Source organism: Coturnix japonica, chromosome 4 (genome assembly GCF_001577835.2).
Source record: "Coturnix japonica isolate 7356 chromosome 4, Coturnix japonica 2.1, whole genome shotgun sequence".
Taxonomy (NCBI): Eukaryota; Metazoa; Chordata; class Aves; order Galliformes; family Phasianidae; genus Coturnix; species Coturnix japonica.
The window spans coordinates 32641434-32655971 of NC_029519.1; the positions used below are offsets into that span (position 1 = coordinate 32641434).

The 14538-nt window shown below is 38.5% G+C and overlaps 1 protein-coding gene across 7 annotated transcripts in view; it reads left to right on the top strand.

The window, feature by feature from the left end:
- Positions 1–14538, top strand: part of GRID2 (glutamate ionotropic receptor delta type subunit 2) — a 637614-nt gene that overhangs the window by 514887 nt on the left and 108189 nt on the right. For all 7 annotated transcript variants that reach the window (XR_001554883.2, XM_015861346.2, XM_032444177.1 and 4 more), the window contains 2 exons: positions 4647–4844; positions 9924–10236. Coding sequence is in view for 6 of the 7 variants with exons in the window: in XM_015861346.2 (XP_015716832.1) it covers positions 4647–4844; positions 9924–10236 (511 nt within the window). In the remaining variant the exon portion in view is untranslated. The remainder of the gene's footprint in view (positions 1–4646; positions 4845–9923; positions 10237–14538) is intronic.

Genomic DNA, 14538 nt, shown 5'->3' on the forward strand with positions numbered 1-14538 from the left:
GGCTTGCCAGCTCTGTTTAGAGTTTCTTTATCATTGAGTAATTGGGAACAGGAGCTGTTTCAGCCACTCCCTTTTAATCGATCAGTGTTGATAACTCAGTACTGTGATTAGCATATAAACAATCATCAGGGCGGTTTGCTTTGGTTAGGTATACCTTGCTTTGCCAGAGATTTAGAATTGGTATAGACTGGTCCCAAAAATCCTTGTGTTAGATTTTTCCCATCTCCAACCTTTTGCACGTGGTTTTGGGATTCTGTTTGAAAATGACTCGATCACTCTGAATTTTTCATTGTCAATATACATGGCAGTGCACTCCAAGGGGTTTTGTGACAATATTCATAGTTATGATGATTAATGAATATAACAACAGAAACTAGTATCCCTCGATGAAAGCAGAACCTGTCTCATCCTCCTACCACGCCTGTGCAAGATCCAAACTGCACCTGGTATCTGACTGGGCAAAGGTGATGTTTAATATCTGATTGGCATCTCTTAGAGCTAACTAGCTTACATTAAAACAGGTAGGTCATAAATGGTGCAGTTATTCATGCTGTACGTGCCTGCTGCTTTCCATCAGTATTGTAAACTTTTATTTCAGAGATTGCTAGAGAACCCAGCTCCTTTTATTCTTTAATTAATATTTGAAATTCATTTTTATGAAGTAGCAGGTGCTGTACAGTAGATGAGGCGTGTATCAAGCAAATGAAATGCTGTGGGGCCTGGCTGAATGACAGTTTGACAGCAAGGTAGGAGCAGTGAGTGACGTGGTAGGGCCAGCCTAATTTATCTGTATGTCCTGGTCTACCTCTCAAGGCTCTTTAGCACTTACTTACCTTTTCATTGGCCCTCACCCCATCTGTTTCATTGGGTACGTTTGCATTCTGGGGCAATTCTCATAGTTAACGGAATGCCAGGGAATTTGGTTTTTAAGCATAAAGAGGTTCTTGCGCTGATTACAACTATCTGGGCAATCTATGCAAGACAGAAAAGGGAATAAACTGTATGACAGTGTAATGTCATGAACTATTACAGGAACATATTGTAGACAGAAGCTCTCACATGTACTTCTCCCTGTGGCTTATGAAGCTCCCAGCCAGTTAATACACCTATACAACACTTTTGCTAATTCATGTATCTGAGCTAGTTGTGTTAACGCTAGAATTGTTCTGTTTGGACATAATCTAAAACACTCAAATCAATTCCAGCCTCAGTCCATATTTGTGTCATATAACTGTAATGGTTCAGAAAGAACTGTTAGGTGCATTAAGTTATTTTGAATTAAAATCAATACACAGAGCTTGTCTGCATCCTGACAGACCATTGCTATAGATGGCTTTGAAAGAAAACTTAGTCCTGTTGCAAAGCAATAGGAGATACTGAAGGGAGGGTGAGGTGGCTAATGTTTTGAAATTTGTCTAATCCCAATAACAAGATAAATCCAGAATCCACCGTTCAAATTTAGAAAAGGGGAAAAAAAACAACAAACAAACAAACAAAAAAAAAATTTAATGTGCTGTTTATTCACTAGATTGAATTAACTCATGTTTCATCAAATATCGTTAATAAAGTTGTCATTAAAAGAAGTGATGCGAAGTCTGTTGGTGAAGACAGGGACAAGTGAAGGCCAAATTTGAACAGCCTTCCTCTTCAGCTTCTAGGATGCAAACTAGATTTCAGTTGTTGACAAAGGGACTTTGTCTCTTGGCACAATTGCTTTTTCTAGGGTTTTTTTGTTTGTTTTGTTTTGGAAATTCAAAGGATCCAAGAATGGTGCATTTATTGCCAATATTGTGACAGAGCCCATTGGCAAAATGGGATACTGAATGAAAATAATACTTTCATTACATTAGGCTTGAAACTTTCATCTTGTTTTAATGTTATTAGGGGGTGGGGATTGTGTTATGTTTTTCAGCAACTTTTATAACTATTGCTAGTGGGAGAATTTCTGTAATGAGAGAATTAAATGTTTCAATTAAATTTTGGTCATTGATTCTAATGTGAAGTAATGTACATTGCTGTTCAATTAAAAATAACAAGCTGCTGCACAGTTCCTAGCCAAATACAATCCCCAAAACAGCGGTCAGTAAAGCTGTTGAAGGAATTAAGTATTTGGGGCTGCTTATTTCATTGAAATCTTCTGGGGGTGGAAATGCCAAATAGCTAATAATTAAAAGTGGGGGGTTATTCTTTTATGAGCTGAGGAAAAAGTACTTGTGAAGAATGAGATGATCAGACAAAAGCATCCTGTATCTGAAAATATTTTAGTTATGGTTTTTAAGTCCAAGTCTAGTCAGTCTTGGTAACGCTTCTTGTAAGTTCTAACTAACTGACTACCCTGCTTTGTCATCCAGTAGCCACTGAAAAGATACTGAGAAATCCAATAATTAGACTGGATTTCACTTTTGGGTGCTGTTTCTTAGCATTTGCACACAATAGAAGTTCTTGAGTCTCGCAGTGCATATTCACTCAGTGTGACTACAGAGCTGTGCTTAGGCTTCATGAGTCATTTAATGTTCGTTGCTCCTAGAATCAGCGCTGAGAACAGATGGACAGTCTCACAACCGGGCTTAATTTCTTGCTTTGTTCCCTCCCCCCCCCCCCTTCTGACTTTTGCTAGAGAAGGGAAGAAGTAATGAACATAGAGTTCCATTTAATGAAGACAGACTGTCAAAATTGAAGTATTACATCAGAGTGCATTCAGAAATTTCTTATGAGTAGATACAGAGAGGTCATTTTCATATGCTTTTTGAGTTCTAACTACCCCTATAATAACCTAATTTTGAAACCGTCTTCCAAACATGGTAGAAGCACACGAGGTCATCCATCTGAGCTTTGAGTTGAACCCCAGTATGCTTAGTAAATCCCAGCAGAGACCGTTTTCTCTAATCTGAGTAGACAGTAGATTTTTATTCACTAACTTAAAAATTTCTGTATGGCTTCCCAGCTAGGAAGTTCTTCTCACCATAGTAAGGGGAAAAGAGGATTCAAACTAGCAGGAGAATAATCCCCAGCAGTTTATTTTGCTTTAGCTTTTTCATTTTTAAAGTATGTATTGGCTTTTTTTTTTTTTTTTTTTTTTAACTTCAGAAAAAGCATCAGACTCCTGTAAGTGAGCAAGTATAACAGAGCAGTGTACCATGGCTCAGCCCACAAGAAGGGAGCTAGTTCTTAAATGATACCAGTTGTAATGCATTTCATGCTCTTACACTAAGCCACGAGATATAGCTTCTTTCTTTAAAAATTTTCTAGCCCTAATGAATTAATGGACAAAAGAGTTTTTGACTGCTTGAAATCTGATGTCATTTTACCTTTGCCCATGCCTCCCTTTTATGTCACATTGCCGTAATCTTGCCTCTAGCCTTTCTGGGATGCTTTGGTTTTAATTTGGTTTGTTGTTTTTTTTTTTGTGTGTGTTCTTTTGTTGTTGTTTTATTTGGTTGGGTTTTTTTGCTTTGCCTGGAGGCACAAAGAGCATGCTGCCACTGAAGTCCAGTTGCTCACTGGTTTCAGCAGCAACATTCACTGTGTGTGGCTATTCAGGTGACTGTCAATTTGGACATTTAAGTGCAACCCGTTCTTACTTCAAGTACCTCTCTCCTACCCTTCTTCTCTGATAGTTGTGGCATGATAAGAAAGTAAGAACATTGCTAGAAGTGACAAAATCTCCTGTTAAGATTTGCCTAGAGCTCAGGCCACAAGCACTGGGGAAAATATCAACCCTTTTCTCCTGTATGCTTATGAGTAACAAAAAGGAGAGAAAATTAAAACAAGCCGTGTGTGTAGTCCATCTACTACTGCAAGTATATGTTTTATTTTCTTGAGATTCTAAGGGTAATGGAAGAATAAGGGTAAGAAAGAAGAGTGAGGAGCTGGGGAAGGGATTAGAACTTAGCCGTAACCATCTCTTTCTGGGAACAGTATCAGAAAGATTACTCTTTTTAATAAGGGAAAGATGATTGATCTTAGAGAAAAGGTAATCTGATAATCTAATACACTTTCTTATAGAGTTGAAGCCTTTTTTTTTTTTTTTTTTTTTTTTTCATCATTTAGATGATTGTTAACCCATTATCCTTAGAGAAACTCAAATATTCTCCTGATTCTCCCTCAGCCTGGATGCCTGGAGTTTAAAAGCAGCAACTCATCCAGTTTATATTAACATCTGCAAAATAGTAGAAGGACAAGAGAAATACTGGAAAGAGAAAGTCTGTTGCTGCAGCTTGGCATGTTTTGCTCTGTTTTTATTCCTTACAGCATGAATTAATAGTCACATTTGTCAGATACAGTGTTTACCCAGTTGGTGGGAAGCAGCAGTATGGCAGAATCCTTCATATTTATGGACAGACATATGAGTGTACGTCTGTCGTGCTGAGCATAAGTACAGACAGAAGGCATTGCTGAAAAGGATCCATGTTACCATGTCACAAGAAATTTACTTTAAAAATGCATCATAGATTCTTACCTGGAGTTTGAGGTAGTTTTATTGAAATTAAAACCTAGAATATCATTTTGCAAGAGGCCCTGATACTCTTTTATTGGAAAATGTTGCATGTAGTTTAAATACTTACTTCCTCCTTTAAGAAAGAAAGACACCTCAGTGGAATGAGCCCTTACTTCACTAACAGTCATTCCATTTATTTTCTGTTCAGGAAGAGCCCTTTGTCATGGTGTCTGAGAATGTTCTGGGAAAACCAAAGAAGTATCAGGGCTTCTCAATAGATGTCCTGGAAGCTTTGGCCAATTACCTTGGCTTTAAGTATGAAATTTATGTTGCGCCAGATCACAAGTACGGGAGTCCACAGGACGACGGGTCATGGAATGGGCTGATAGGAGAACTAGTATTTAAGGTAAGGTTGTTAATACATTATTTAATAATGTGTTTTAAGTCTAAATAATACATGTTCTATTATGTTTTCATCAGCTGGTAGCCTTGGTTACTGAATCCTTGGTTATACCTATATTATATGTGATAAGAGCATCTGATAGCGCAGCCAGTACACCGGGCAATAAAGAAAAGCCTGCCTAGGTGGCAGCAATATCTTTATTTCCTTTAAGTATAACAGTATGAAATCTGAATGCTGCCAAATAATGGTTTGCACAGTTTCCTAATTCATGTGGCAAGACCTGACACAAACAAGTGGAAGGAACCCTCAAGGCAGTAACTGCTAGATCTGTAAGTACACGTCACAGGTGGAATGGATTTGCCAGTCTGCTGCAATTTTTCTTTAAATGAAAATAATTAATGGTTGTGAAATCTTTCTGTACAATTAGAAGACATGAAGTATTTACAGAATTGCGCTTGGAATGTAAAGCTTGTTTTTCCTCAGTATCATTTTTTTTTTAGCATCTTCCTTACCCCTTGTATAATTAACAGAAAAGGTTCTATTCTCCACTTTTTCTGTCCCTCTTGAGGCACAAGAGAACCTCTGGGCAAGCAGCCAGTGTGTATCTACCCCTTACCAAGTGCAAGCTGTTCATGAAGGCTGCTTTTTTATTTACTGCAAACTGAGTTCTGCTCCCAGAACTTACATATCTCTCTGCATGGTAACTCTGCGAGGGGAAGCAAAGGAGCAAAAAGTAGTTTTAAATTAAAGACCTAACCTGTTTAAAACACAGTGTTTTCCTTATTTTCCCAATCAAGCATTACACGATAGTCTTGCCAGTGTGTGGAAGAAATCCAGAAACAGGGGGAGTGCTTTTTGCCTGGTAATGGATAAGCCAGAAATGAGTTGGAAACAGTGCATTTCTAACAAAAGACAAGTCCTGCACAAGCGCAGTGGAAAACTGTTGTCTCTTCTTCGTGAGTGCATCGCCTTCAGAAGATGTCTGTGCCCTCTGCAGGAAAAGGGTCAGAAATGGTAATTGCTGCAGCAAGTGCATAATTTCTGTGATAAGGATCAACAGATGCAATCTGCGTTAATCAGAATCAACGTGCAGCAGGCTCTTGCACAGCTCCCAGCACCTGTGAGAGCTGTCTTGGGCAGCTCTCATTTGCAGCCATGTGGGATGAAGCCCTAAGCTGCAAACATGTGCCCTAAGCCCTCACGCCTTGTGGAGCTTAGCTTCTGTCAAGTTCACTGTTCCTGCTCCAAGGACAAGATGTTCCTGTACCCAATCACTGCTGAAATAGGAGCTGGAACCTGCATTTTGGTGCAACTAGCCTTTAGTTTGAGTAGGGAACCCACTCTTCCTCTTCTTCACATTTCCACACAGTTCACATTACGTATATCCTTCCTGTAAACACATTCTTTCAAAATAAACCGACTGTAATGTGATGCAAACTGGTCTGTACCTTACAGAGCTTCGGCTTACAGACAAGATTATTTTGGAGAGTGGCAGTGTTCATCAGAGAGGCTAAAGCCTATCTTGGGGAAGTGATGCTTTACTGCATGTCTTTCTTTTGCCATAAGATACAGTTTTGCAGCGCTTCCTTCGGTTAACCTCAAGGCCAAGTTACCAGAGAGACAAGCCTGCGTGACAAGCAAAGGAGGCAGCAAAAGGCTCTTCTGGGAGAGGACGGTAGACTTTCTAGTGTCGTTCTGGACATGCCAGTGATATTTATATTTATAAGCCAGTTTCCCACATTGTGCCACGCCACTTAAATTGCCATGATTTTTTTTCCGATGAGCCATCAGGAATCAAATGGCATAGAAACAATTCCACAAACTATCAGCAATAGAATGCTCTATAAGGCTCTTCTCTCAAGTGCATCTTCCTAAGAGGAACAGTGTAGAAAGGCAGAAAGCATACAGGAAAGCCAACATGAGAATGTAACATATAAAACAGTTGAGGACAAGGAGAATTATTTTTGTAGGTTTGTTACTTTGAGTAAAACTATATCTGCAATTAATTTTTATATGTCTGTGTTAAGGACTGTGTGGCATGTGGAGCTGTGGCTTGTTCCTTCCTTCCAACATTCAGTGCAACTTGGTTCAATGTTAAAAATGGATTAACAAAAAAATCCTTGTGGAGGAATTTAAAGTGAATATATGTACTCCCCCTGCTCTTGGTCATGTACCACAGAAATCATCTTAAGATCACTTTACATGTATATAAGGCGTACCTGCTTAAGCAATAGAACAGAAGGATTTCAAACCATTTCTGATGAGCTGAGTTTGTGACAGGTAGCAAAACTTTCAGGCCTGTTTATTTGTTCATTTATTTTGGATTTTTTGATCCTGGTAATGTAGATCTACATTGACCTCAGGAGACCTGCTATCAACTTATATAAATTCCTAAGCAGGTTACCTAAAGAAAAATAATGCCCTCTACTGTTTTCCAGAGAACTGATCTCAGGATTCACAGTTTCATTAATCCAAAATATGCTAAAACAGACTTCTAAGTTGCCAATGGTTGATTTTGGCACTGCAAAAACTGAGTAGAGAATTTTACATGTTTATAATTCAGATTGGCAGCTTTATATCTAAATATTGACATAATCATATGCGTTTGCTTTTCTCTCTCAGAAGCGCTAAGTGAACCTTGAATCCTTCAAACTGATGTCTTCTCTGATCCAATTTGACGTGTTAATGACAAGCATTTAATTTTTTCCATCTTCCAATTTAATACATGGTGACAGATTCTGTACATAATTAAGAATGCTCACCTTCAGTGGATCAGCTGCTGAGTGAAGCTTAAGCCTAGTTCTGTGCTAAACGTACAGTTTTCTACTAATCTGGTGTTCATTATTTGATTTTGTAAGTTAGGAACATGAGTTGTTGTAGTTAAGAGTGACCTTTATTTTATGGAAAAAATGGCTAAACACAGGAGTACTGGGAAGTCCAGACTTCTCCCTCTCCTTTTCATTTTCTACGTTGCTAGCAATTTTTTAGATCGAGACATAACTAAAACGTGATCGCTGCTGCCGTATCGCGAAGAAAATGCAACATTTCCATTAGGACAGTATTGCTCCTTTCTCGTAGCTGGCTGATATCCAGAGTGGAACTGTAATGTTATGGAATGTGAAAGACTGCTCCTCAGGGATGTGAAATACAAGCAGTGTTTCCATAAATATCACACACTGTGCCCTTCATTGTATTTCATGGAGAAATATGCTCTTTTTCTTTTCCTTGTCTTTAATTTATATTGGTTTTCTTTGAATGATCTTTACAAATCTTCCATGTATAACTTGAATACAACTTCGCAATAATCTAGCACAGCATGGAAGTATTTCAGTGGCACATTAAGTTAAACAGCAAGAGTTACATCCATCACTTGGTGGTTCAGTATGTCATTCCATATCCCACTTCATGTTTCAAGACACATTCAGGAAAAAAAATAGCCTTGTACACTAAATATGATTATTGTGCTTGACAGTTGTTGGTACAGAGCACTGGACTTTCAGATTTGGAAATTATTTTGAAAGTGCAGTTCTATTCACTACTGTGGAAAACATTGTGCATGATGTCTGCTTTGCATGTTGCTCAGTGCAGCTGGGGCAAAACACTTGGGAGATATTAATCACTCAAGTCATTTGTTGGCTAAAAGTTCTGTAATTTTATAAGTTAATTTACAAAGCCACACTTTCAGCTTTGTACATCAACATAGCTTCATTTAAGATGCTACAAAACCTAAACTACAAATTAACGATGAAGATCTTGTTCATGATTTATAAACAGGCCAGTATTTTCAAGTGCTTTATTGCTTAAATCATCGGGCCCTCAGCTACTTAGTGCTGTTTTTCAAGACAACGAAAATTAATATGAAGCACATCATGTAAACCAAAGACTTCAGTGCACTGTGATTAAACGTATGTCTGTACCGTGGGCAACAGAGTGTCTCACAGATGGTATTTTGCAGATGATTTGCAAATTTGATTCTAATCAGTTTCAGCTCCATAATTTGTCACTTAATGTTTCACATTTCTTAGGAGCTGCTAATCTCTGCCTTTGGACAAGGAGAAAGAAATTCAACGCGGTTAATAAAATTGACTCGGTACTGACACTTTGATGCACATGTGCTCTCTTCCCCCCTTCCAAAAGACCACACACTGCTTTAAGCAGATCAAAAATGAATTGAATGGAACTGGTAGCATCTCTAGGTATTTTAAATACTCTTTTTTTGTCTGAAAATATCTAAAATTAACAGTGTCTTTCTTCACTTTGGGGGTTTTTTTAAACTGTTACTGTGTCTGCTTTCACTGCAGTTCAAATTGTCTATATAAAGGAAAACAGCAGCTGCTTTAGTTTTGCCTGCTGCCTCTGGAGACCTAATACCCAGACATGCTGTGGAATAAGTTGATTGGATCAAAACATATTATTCATCCCCTCCTCAAGTGAAGTGGGTTCTTTAAATTACAAAAATTTAAAAAAAATAAATGGCATAAATCAGTAGCATATGGAGGACCTAGCAGAGAAGGATCTGTGTGTGCTACCTGCCATTCTGCACTTTGTGTGCAGTTGCTGAGGCTGATATTGTTCAGAATATCAAGTACCCCAAACACCCCAGGACATATAAGAATCCCTTCATCACTCAGCAGCCCTTTATCATGAGCATCATATCAACAAATAGTTGGAAATCATACAGCTCTGTCAGGAGCAAATTTCCTCTAATCATAAATGCTGTGCATAAAGCCACAGAAACAATGATGGCATCAATAGTCCAAGAAGAATGACCAGAAGTAGATTTCCTTGAGCTATTCCCTACATTGAAAGTGTTTTTACTTCTTGGAAAATAATAACTTGAAAAGCTAAGGTGTCTGAGTCCACCGAGCAAAGTTTGTTCATGGAAGCTAGCAGAGGTGGTATGGCTGTTCTGCTACTCACATTTCTTACTCACATTTCTGAGTTTATATATATTGAGCCTAAAACATTGGCATTGGCATCTGCTATTTCATACTAAGTTTAGCCACTGCAGATCAAGGAGGAGCAAAGATCTTTTCTGTACCTCCTGTTAATGCATAGTATTCTCTCTTCCTCTTTCCTCAGAGAGCTGACATAGGGATCTCTGCCTTAACCATCACCCCCGACAGAGAAAATGTGGTGGACTTCACAACACGTTATATGGACTACTCAGTGGGCGTACTACTTCGGAAGGCAGAGAAGACAGTGGACATGTTTGCCTGTTTGGCACCATTTGACCTCTCCCTGTGGGCATGCATAGCTGGTACCGTGTTGCTAGTAGGGCTGTTGGTCTACCTCTTGAATTGGCTCAACCCTCCTCGCCTTCAGATGGGATCTATGACCTCCACAACACTCTACAACTCCATGTGGTTCGTGTATGGATCCTTTGTGCAACAAGGTAAGAGACAGAGGGAAACTGAGATGGCTGCTGTGCGTCTCCTGTTGCCATCCTTCCGTGAGTGACTAGGAGCACTGGTGAGCCATGTGCTGCTAGTTTTCTAAAGCATGCAGCAGCCTAGTGTGCAAACCATGAGAAGTTTTTTAAGCGCTTCATGCTAGCTTGTTTTCTATTTGTAGTTGTCTAGTTAGAGAAGGAGGATTTCTAGGGCTTGAAAAAAGTATTTCTCATCACATTCTCAAAAACTATTCATCCTTAGTGTAAGTAAGTGCTATGTTCCAAAGAAGTCTGAAAATGTTTTGAACCAACTTTATGCTGGTCACCAGTGCTAAGTGATCTTACTGTGTCAGATACTCTTTCCTCCCTCTCCTGCTTTACCTCAGTTTTCCCCATATAACTCTTAGACTCAGCCAAGTTACTCAGGCCTTCCTGGATTCTTCCTTCCTTCCCTGCAGCATCTAGCATGGCCCAGTCTGGTTTATATTACCGAGACTTTCCACAGTCCATCTCTTCTGCAGACATTTAATCATGTATCCCAAAGGCATCAAGGATGGCAGACCTTGGCTTGGTATATACTTCTTAAAATTCTTGTCTACAAACCAGAGTGATAATGCAAAGTAGAATAAGAATACACAGCTTCATGTAAGATGGCTTAGGTAATAACAGCTGACAACAAAATAAAACAAATACCTTCTGGTAATTACGCACATAATTATCTGTCAGTCTGTACCAGCACTACAGATACATCTCTGGATGCTAGGAAAAGCTGAGAGAGTTAGACCTGTTTATCCCAGAGAACACTGAGAGGAGATCTGATCAGTGTATCTTAAGGGAAGGTATAAAGAGAATGGGCTAGACTCTTCTCAATGGAGCCCAGCAACAGTATTAGAGGCAAAGGGCACAAACTGATACCCAGGAATTTCCATCTTAATGTGAAGAAAAGGTTCTTTACTGTGAGCATGACAGAGCACTGACACAGGCTGCCTGGATAGGCTGTGGAGTCTTCTTCCCTGGAGATCTTCAAAAGCCGTGTGGAGATGTTTGCACACCCCACTCTGGATGTTTGACATGGCAGCTCAGAACACTAAAATCATTGTGAGGCTTCAGAAAAAAAGCAAGAAAGTAATTCACAGAACTTAAAAGCTGTGTTGTATTTCTTTACTGAGATTTACAGAGAGAGATTTATTTAGAGATTCTTAGAGATCTTACCCCTCTACCAAGTAGGTTTCCAGCAGAATTTACAGTCCAATAGGACAATTTAAAGCATGCACTTTATTTCTGCATAGTGAGGGGTTCCTGTACAAATACACCTCTCCTTCAAAGGAAACACAGAAGGACAGTCTTTAATTTGCTAGACAGAAAAATGACACAAATTTAATAGCGTTGGTACTAAAATACAACAACCTTACAGACCAATTTAAATATAAAGACTCAGAAGACTTCAGAAATGCATTGTGAAAGAGTAATAGATCCATTTATAATGTCAGCCTGTATTTCACATTCAATTTGAATATAACACAAAACTATATTAGCTGAAGCATTATTGTTTACTAACCCTTGTGAATACAGACAAATGAAAGTAATTTCCACTGACAGGCTGACTGGCTATTGTAGTAATTTTGCTTCTGTTTTCACTCATCAGTTCTTCATTCAGCAGAAAAATCTGCAGGTTTTATTTGTTTTGGAATAGCCAATCTGTTGCTATTAATTGTGATTGGCATACTTTTTAAGTGCAACAGCATGGGGCATTTCAAATGCTGTCACGTTCACTTAAGAAGTCTTTCAGCTGTGGTTTTAAAGCATGACAAGGTATTCATTTCTGCCATCAAAACATACAGCCAAAGATGCTCTTATATCTTACGCTAAGAGCAATAAGGGACCATGAACTGAGGATTGCTAGTGCTTTGATAGTGCCACATTCTTTTTTGGAGCAAGCCAGCACATTCTGGCATTGTCTGTTCTTCCTTTCCTCTAGCTAGGTGAAAGATTTGCAAGCAGGGAGCCTGATTCCAGACTTGCTGCAGGTTTAAAGAGGAAAGAGTCTTTTGATATAAAAATCAAATCCTTCTTTAAGGAACTATGTGACGTGTTTTGATTGGGTCAGAAAGAGTTGTTTCTTTCTCTTGTTCTGAAATACTGTTCTGCTGTTTGGTAACTGCATCAGGTTGTATTTCAGTCAGCCTGACTGGTGCTTCAAATTCTTTTAACGAGTTCTAACCGTCACAATTTTTGATATATCAGAAAAGTACTGTAGCATGGCCTGGACACTTGAGTCAGCACAACCAGCCTGGTAGTTTCTAGGGTAGGTCTGTGAGTTACTGTGACACTCAGAAGCAAAATTATCTTTAAAGTCTGTTATGACATATAGTAAAACTTAGGATGACTGGCAAAATAAAGATGCAGAGCTGTGTTTCACTTGGAAACATCCTTATGAAAGGGAATAGGCAGATAGAGGTCTTGTTTGTTTCTTTTTTTCTGAGTAGCTTGAGTATTGTTTTTTTTGTTTTTGTTTTTGTGGGGTTTTTTTGCTATAACAGGAAACATCTTTAAAATGCTGAATCATTTGAAATTTTCAGTGATTCCAGCAAATCTAGTATTCACTACGGTTTTGTAGCTAGGGTTTGACCATGGGTGTTTAAGGTATTACTCCCCACAGCATTCTTCTGTTCAGAGATCTTAATATTCTCCTTTAAACTAGCAAGGTTTTGAATAAATGGTGTGAAAGCATCTCTAAAGGGCCATCTTTAGCCCTTTACATTTTTATTAGTTTAAAATGCCGATCACAACTGGGGATTTTGATTGGTCATCAGCAGTGTCAGTAATGGTCAATCACATTCATAATGCCCAGTAAATGAGCAAATCTTACTGTTTGCCTTGTTTAAATTACATTTCATAAAAGCAGCAAGAGAGACTTGAAGCGTTGGCTCTTCTAAGTCATTATTACACTTTGTGGATGGTTAAAGCTGCTCAGACTTCTCAGTCTTGTTCCTTGTATTACCACCCAAGGCATGATATACGCCTCCTGAAATGTGCTGCTGTTGCTTAGTAAATTATCTCACTTATCTTACTCATGGCACATCCCAATCAGCAGGAAACCATTATCCTGTAACAACATACATTCCTGGTGACATTTCTTCTTAATTAACTGTACACCAGCCTCTGTGTATTTAATATGCAGGGGAAACCACTAAAAACCTTTTGAAAAGATGTGTTCTCTTTCTGTTATGTCCTCTTATGTGATATTTAGTGGTGAAAAATATTTACTTTCTAGAATGATCCAGCATATAAGCTTTGGGACTACCAGTGCCCATTTTAGTCTCTGCTTCCAAGCTTCCTGGCTAACCACAGAAACTTCATTTAATATCTTGTGCCTCACTTCTCAATTACAAAATAGAGGTGATACCTACCTTCCTTTGTACAAACATGCTTTATGTCTTCTGATAGAAAGCAGAACTTAAATGCCAGTCTCATTAATTAATATTATTTATAATTACTCTTTGAATGCCAGGTCTTGACATATTGCCATAAGAAGGAGAATAGATTGTCTGAGCACTTACTAATTGAGTACTGAGCTGGGAAAGTGAAAGGCAGATACCAAACTTCCTAGGGAAAGAGCAACTTTCTGTGATTTTCTAGCACACACACCAGCAAGTATACTTGTTCTACTTTACTTTAAAAAGTGAAACTTCCAAATTCACATTTGATTATACTATATCTAGGCATATATACTAGTGTGTACTTTCATGAATCTTATCTCTTTAAAACAGGTACTGCAATCTTGTAGTACTCGTACTCCCTTTCCAAGACTTAATTGTTTGGCCAGCCCCATTGACAGTATCAAAAAACTACATTTTGGCAGTTTTGTTACGAGTCAAATGTGGAAACTACGAGCAATCAATGGAACTGACAAAACGTACTGAAAATTATTGTCATATATACAGTACACATTTGCAAACATTGTCTGTGGCTTTATGTTCATGCCACTTTCAGAGGCATGTTTGACTGTCTCATTTTGAAAATGTAATTCCAAAGAATAACCACACATCAAGTAAAACATTCAGTAGTATGGACATTTGTTTGCAGCAGTGTGATAACACTAACATTAAACTGCCAGGAGATATGCTTGGGTTTTTCCCTAAATTGAAGTTTAGACTCAGGCAGACCCCAGAGACATCTAAAATAATGGATTTCTATATCTTATGTGCACCTGCTTTCTTGCGTGATAGCATTGCGCATGTGAAGCTGTATATTTAGAGATGTTGTGTCCAATGCACTTCCTGAGAGAGTGAACAGCACTGTGAA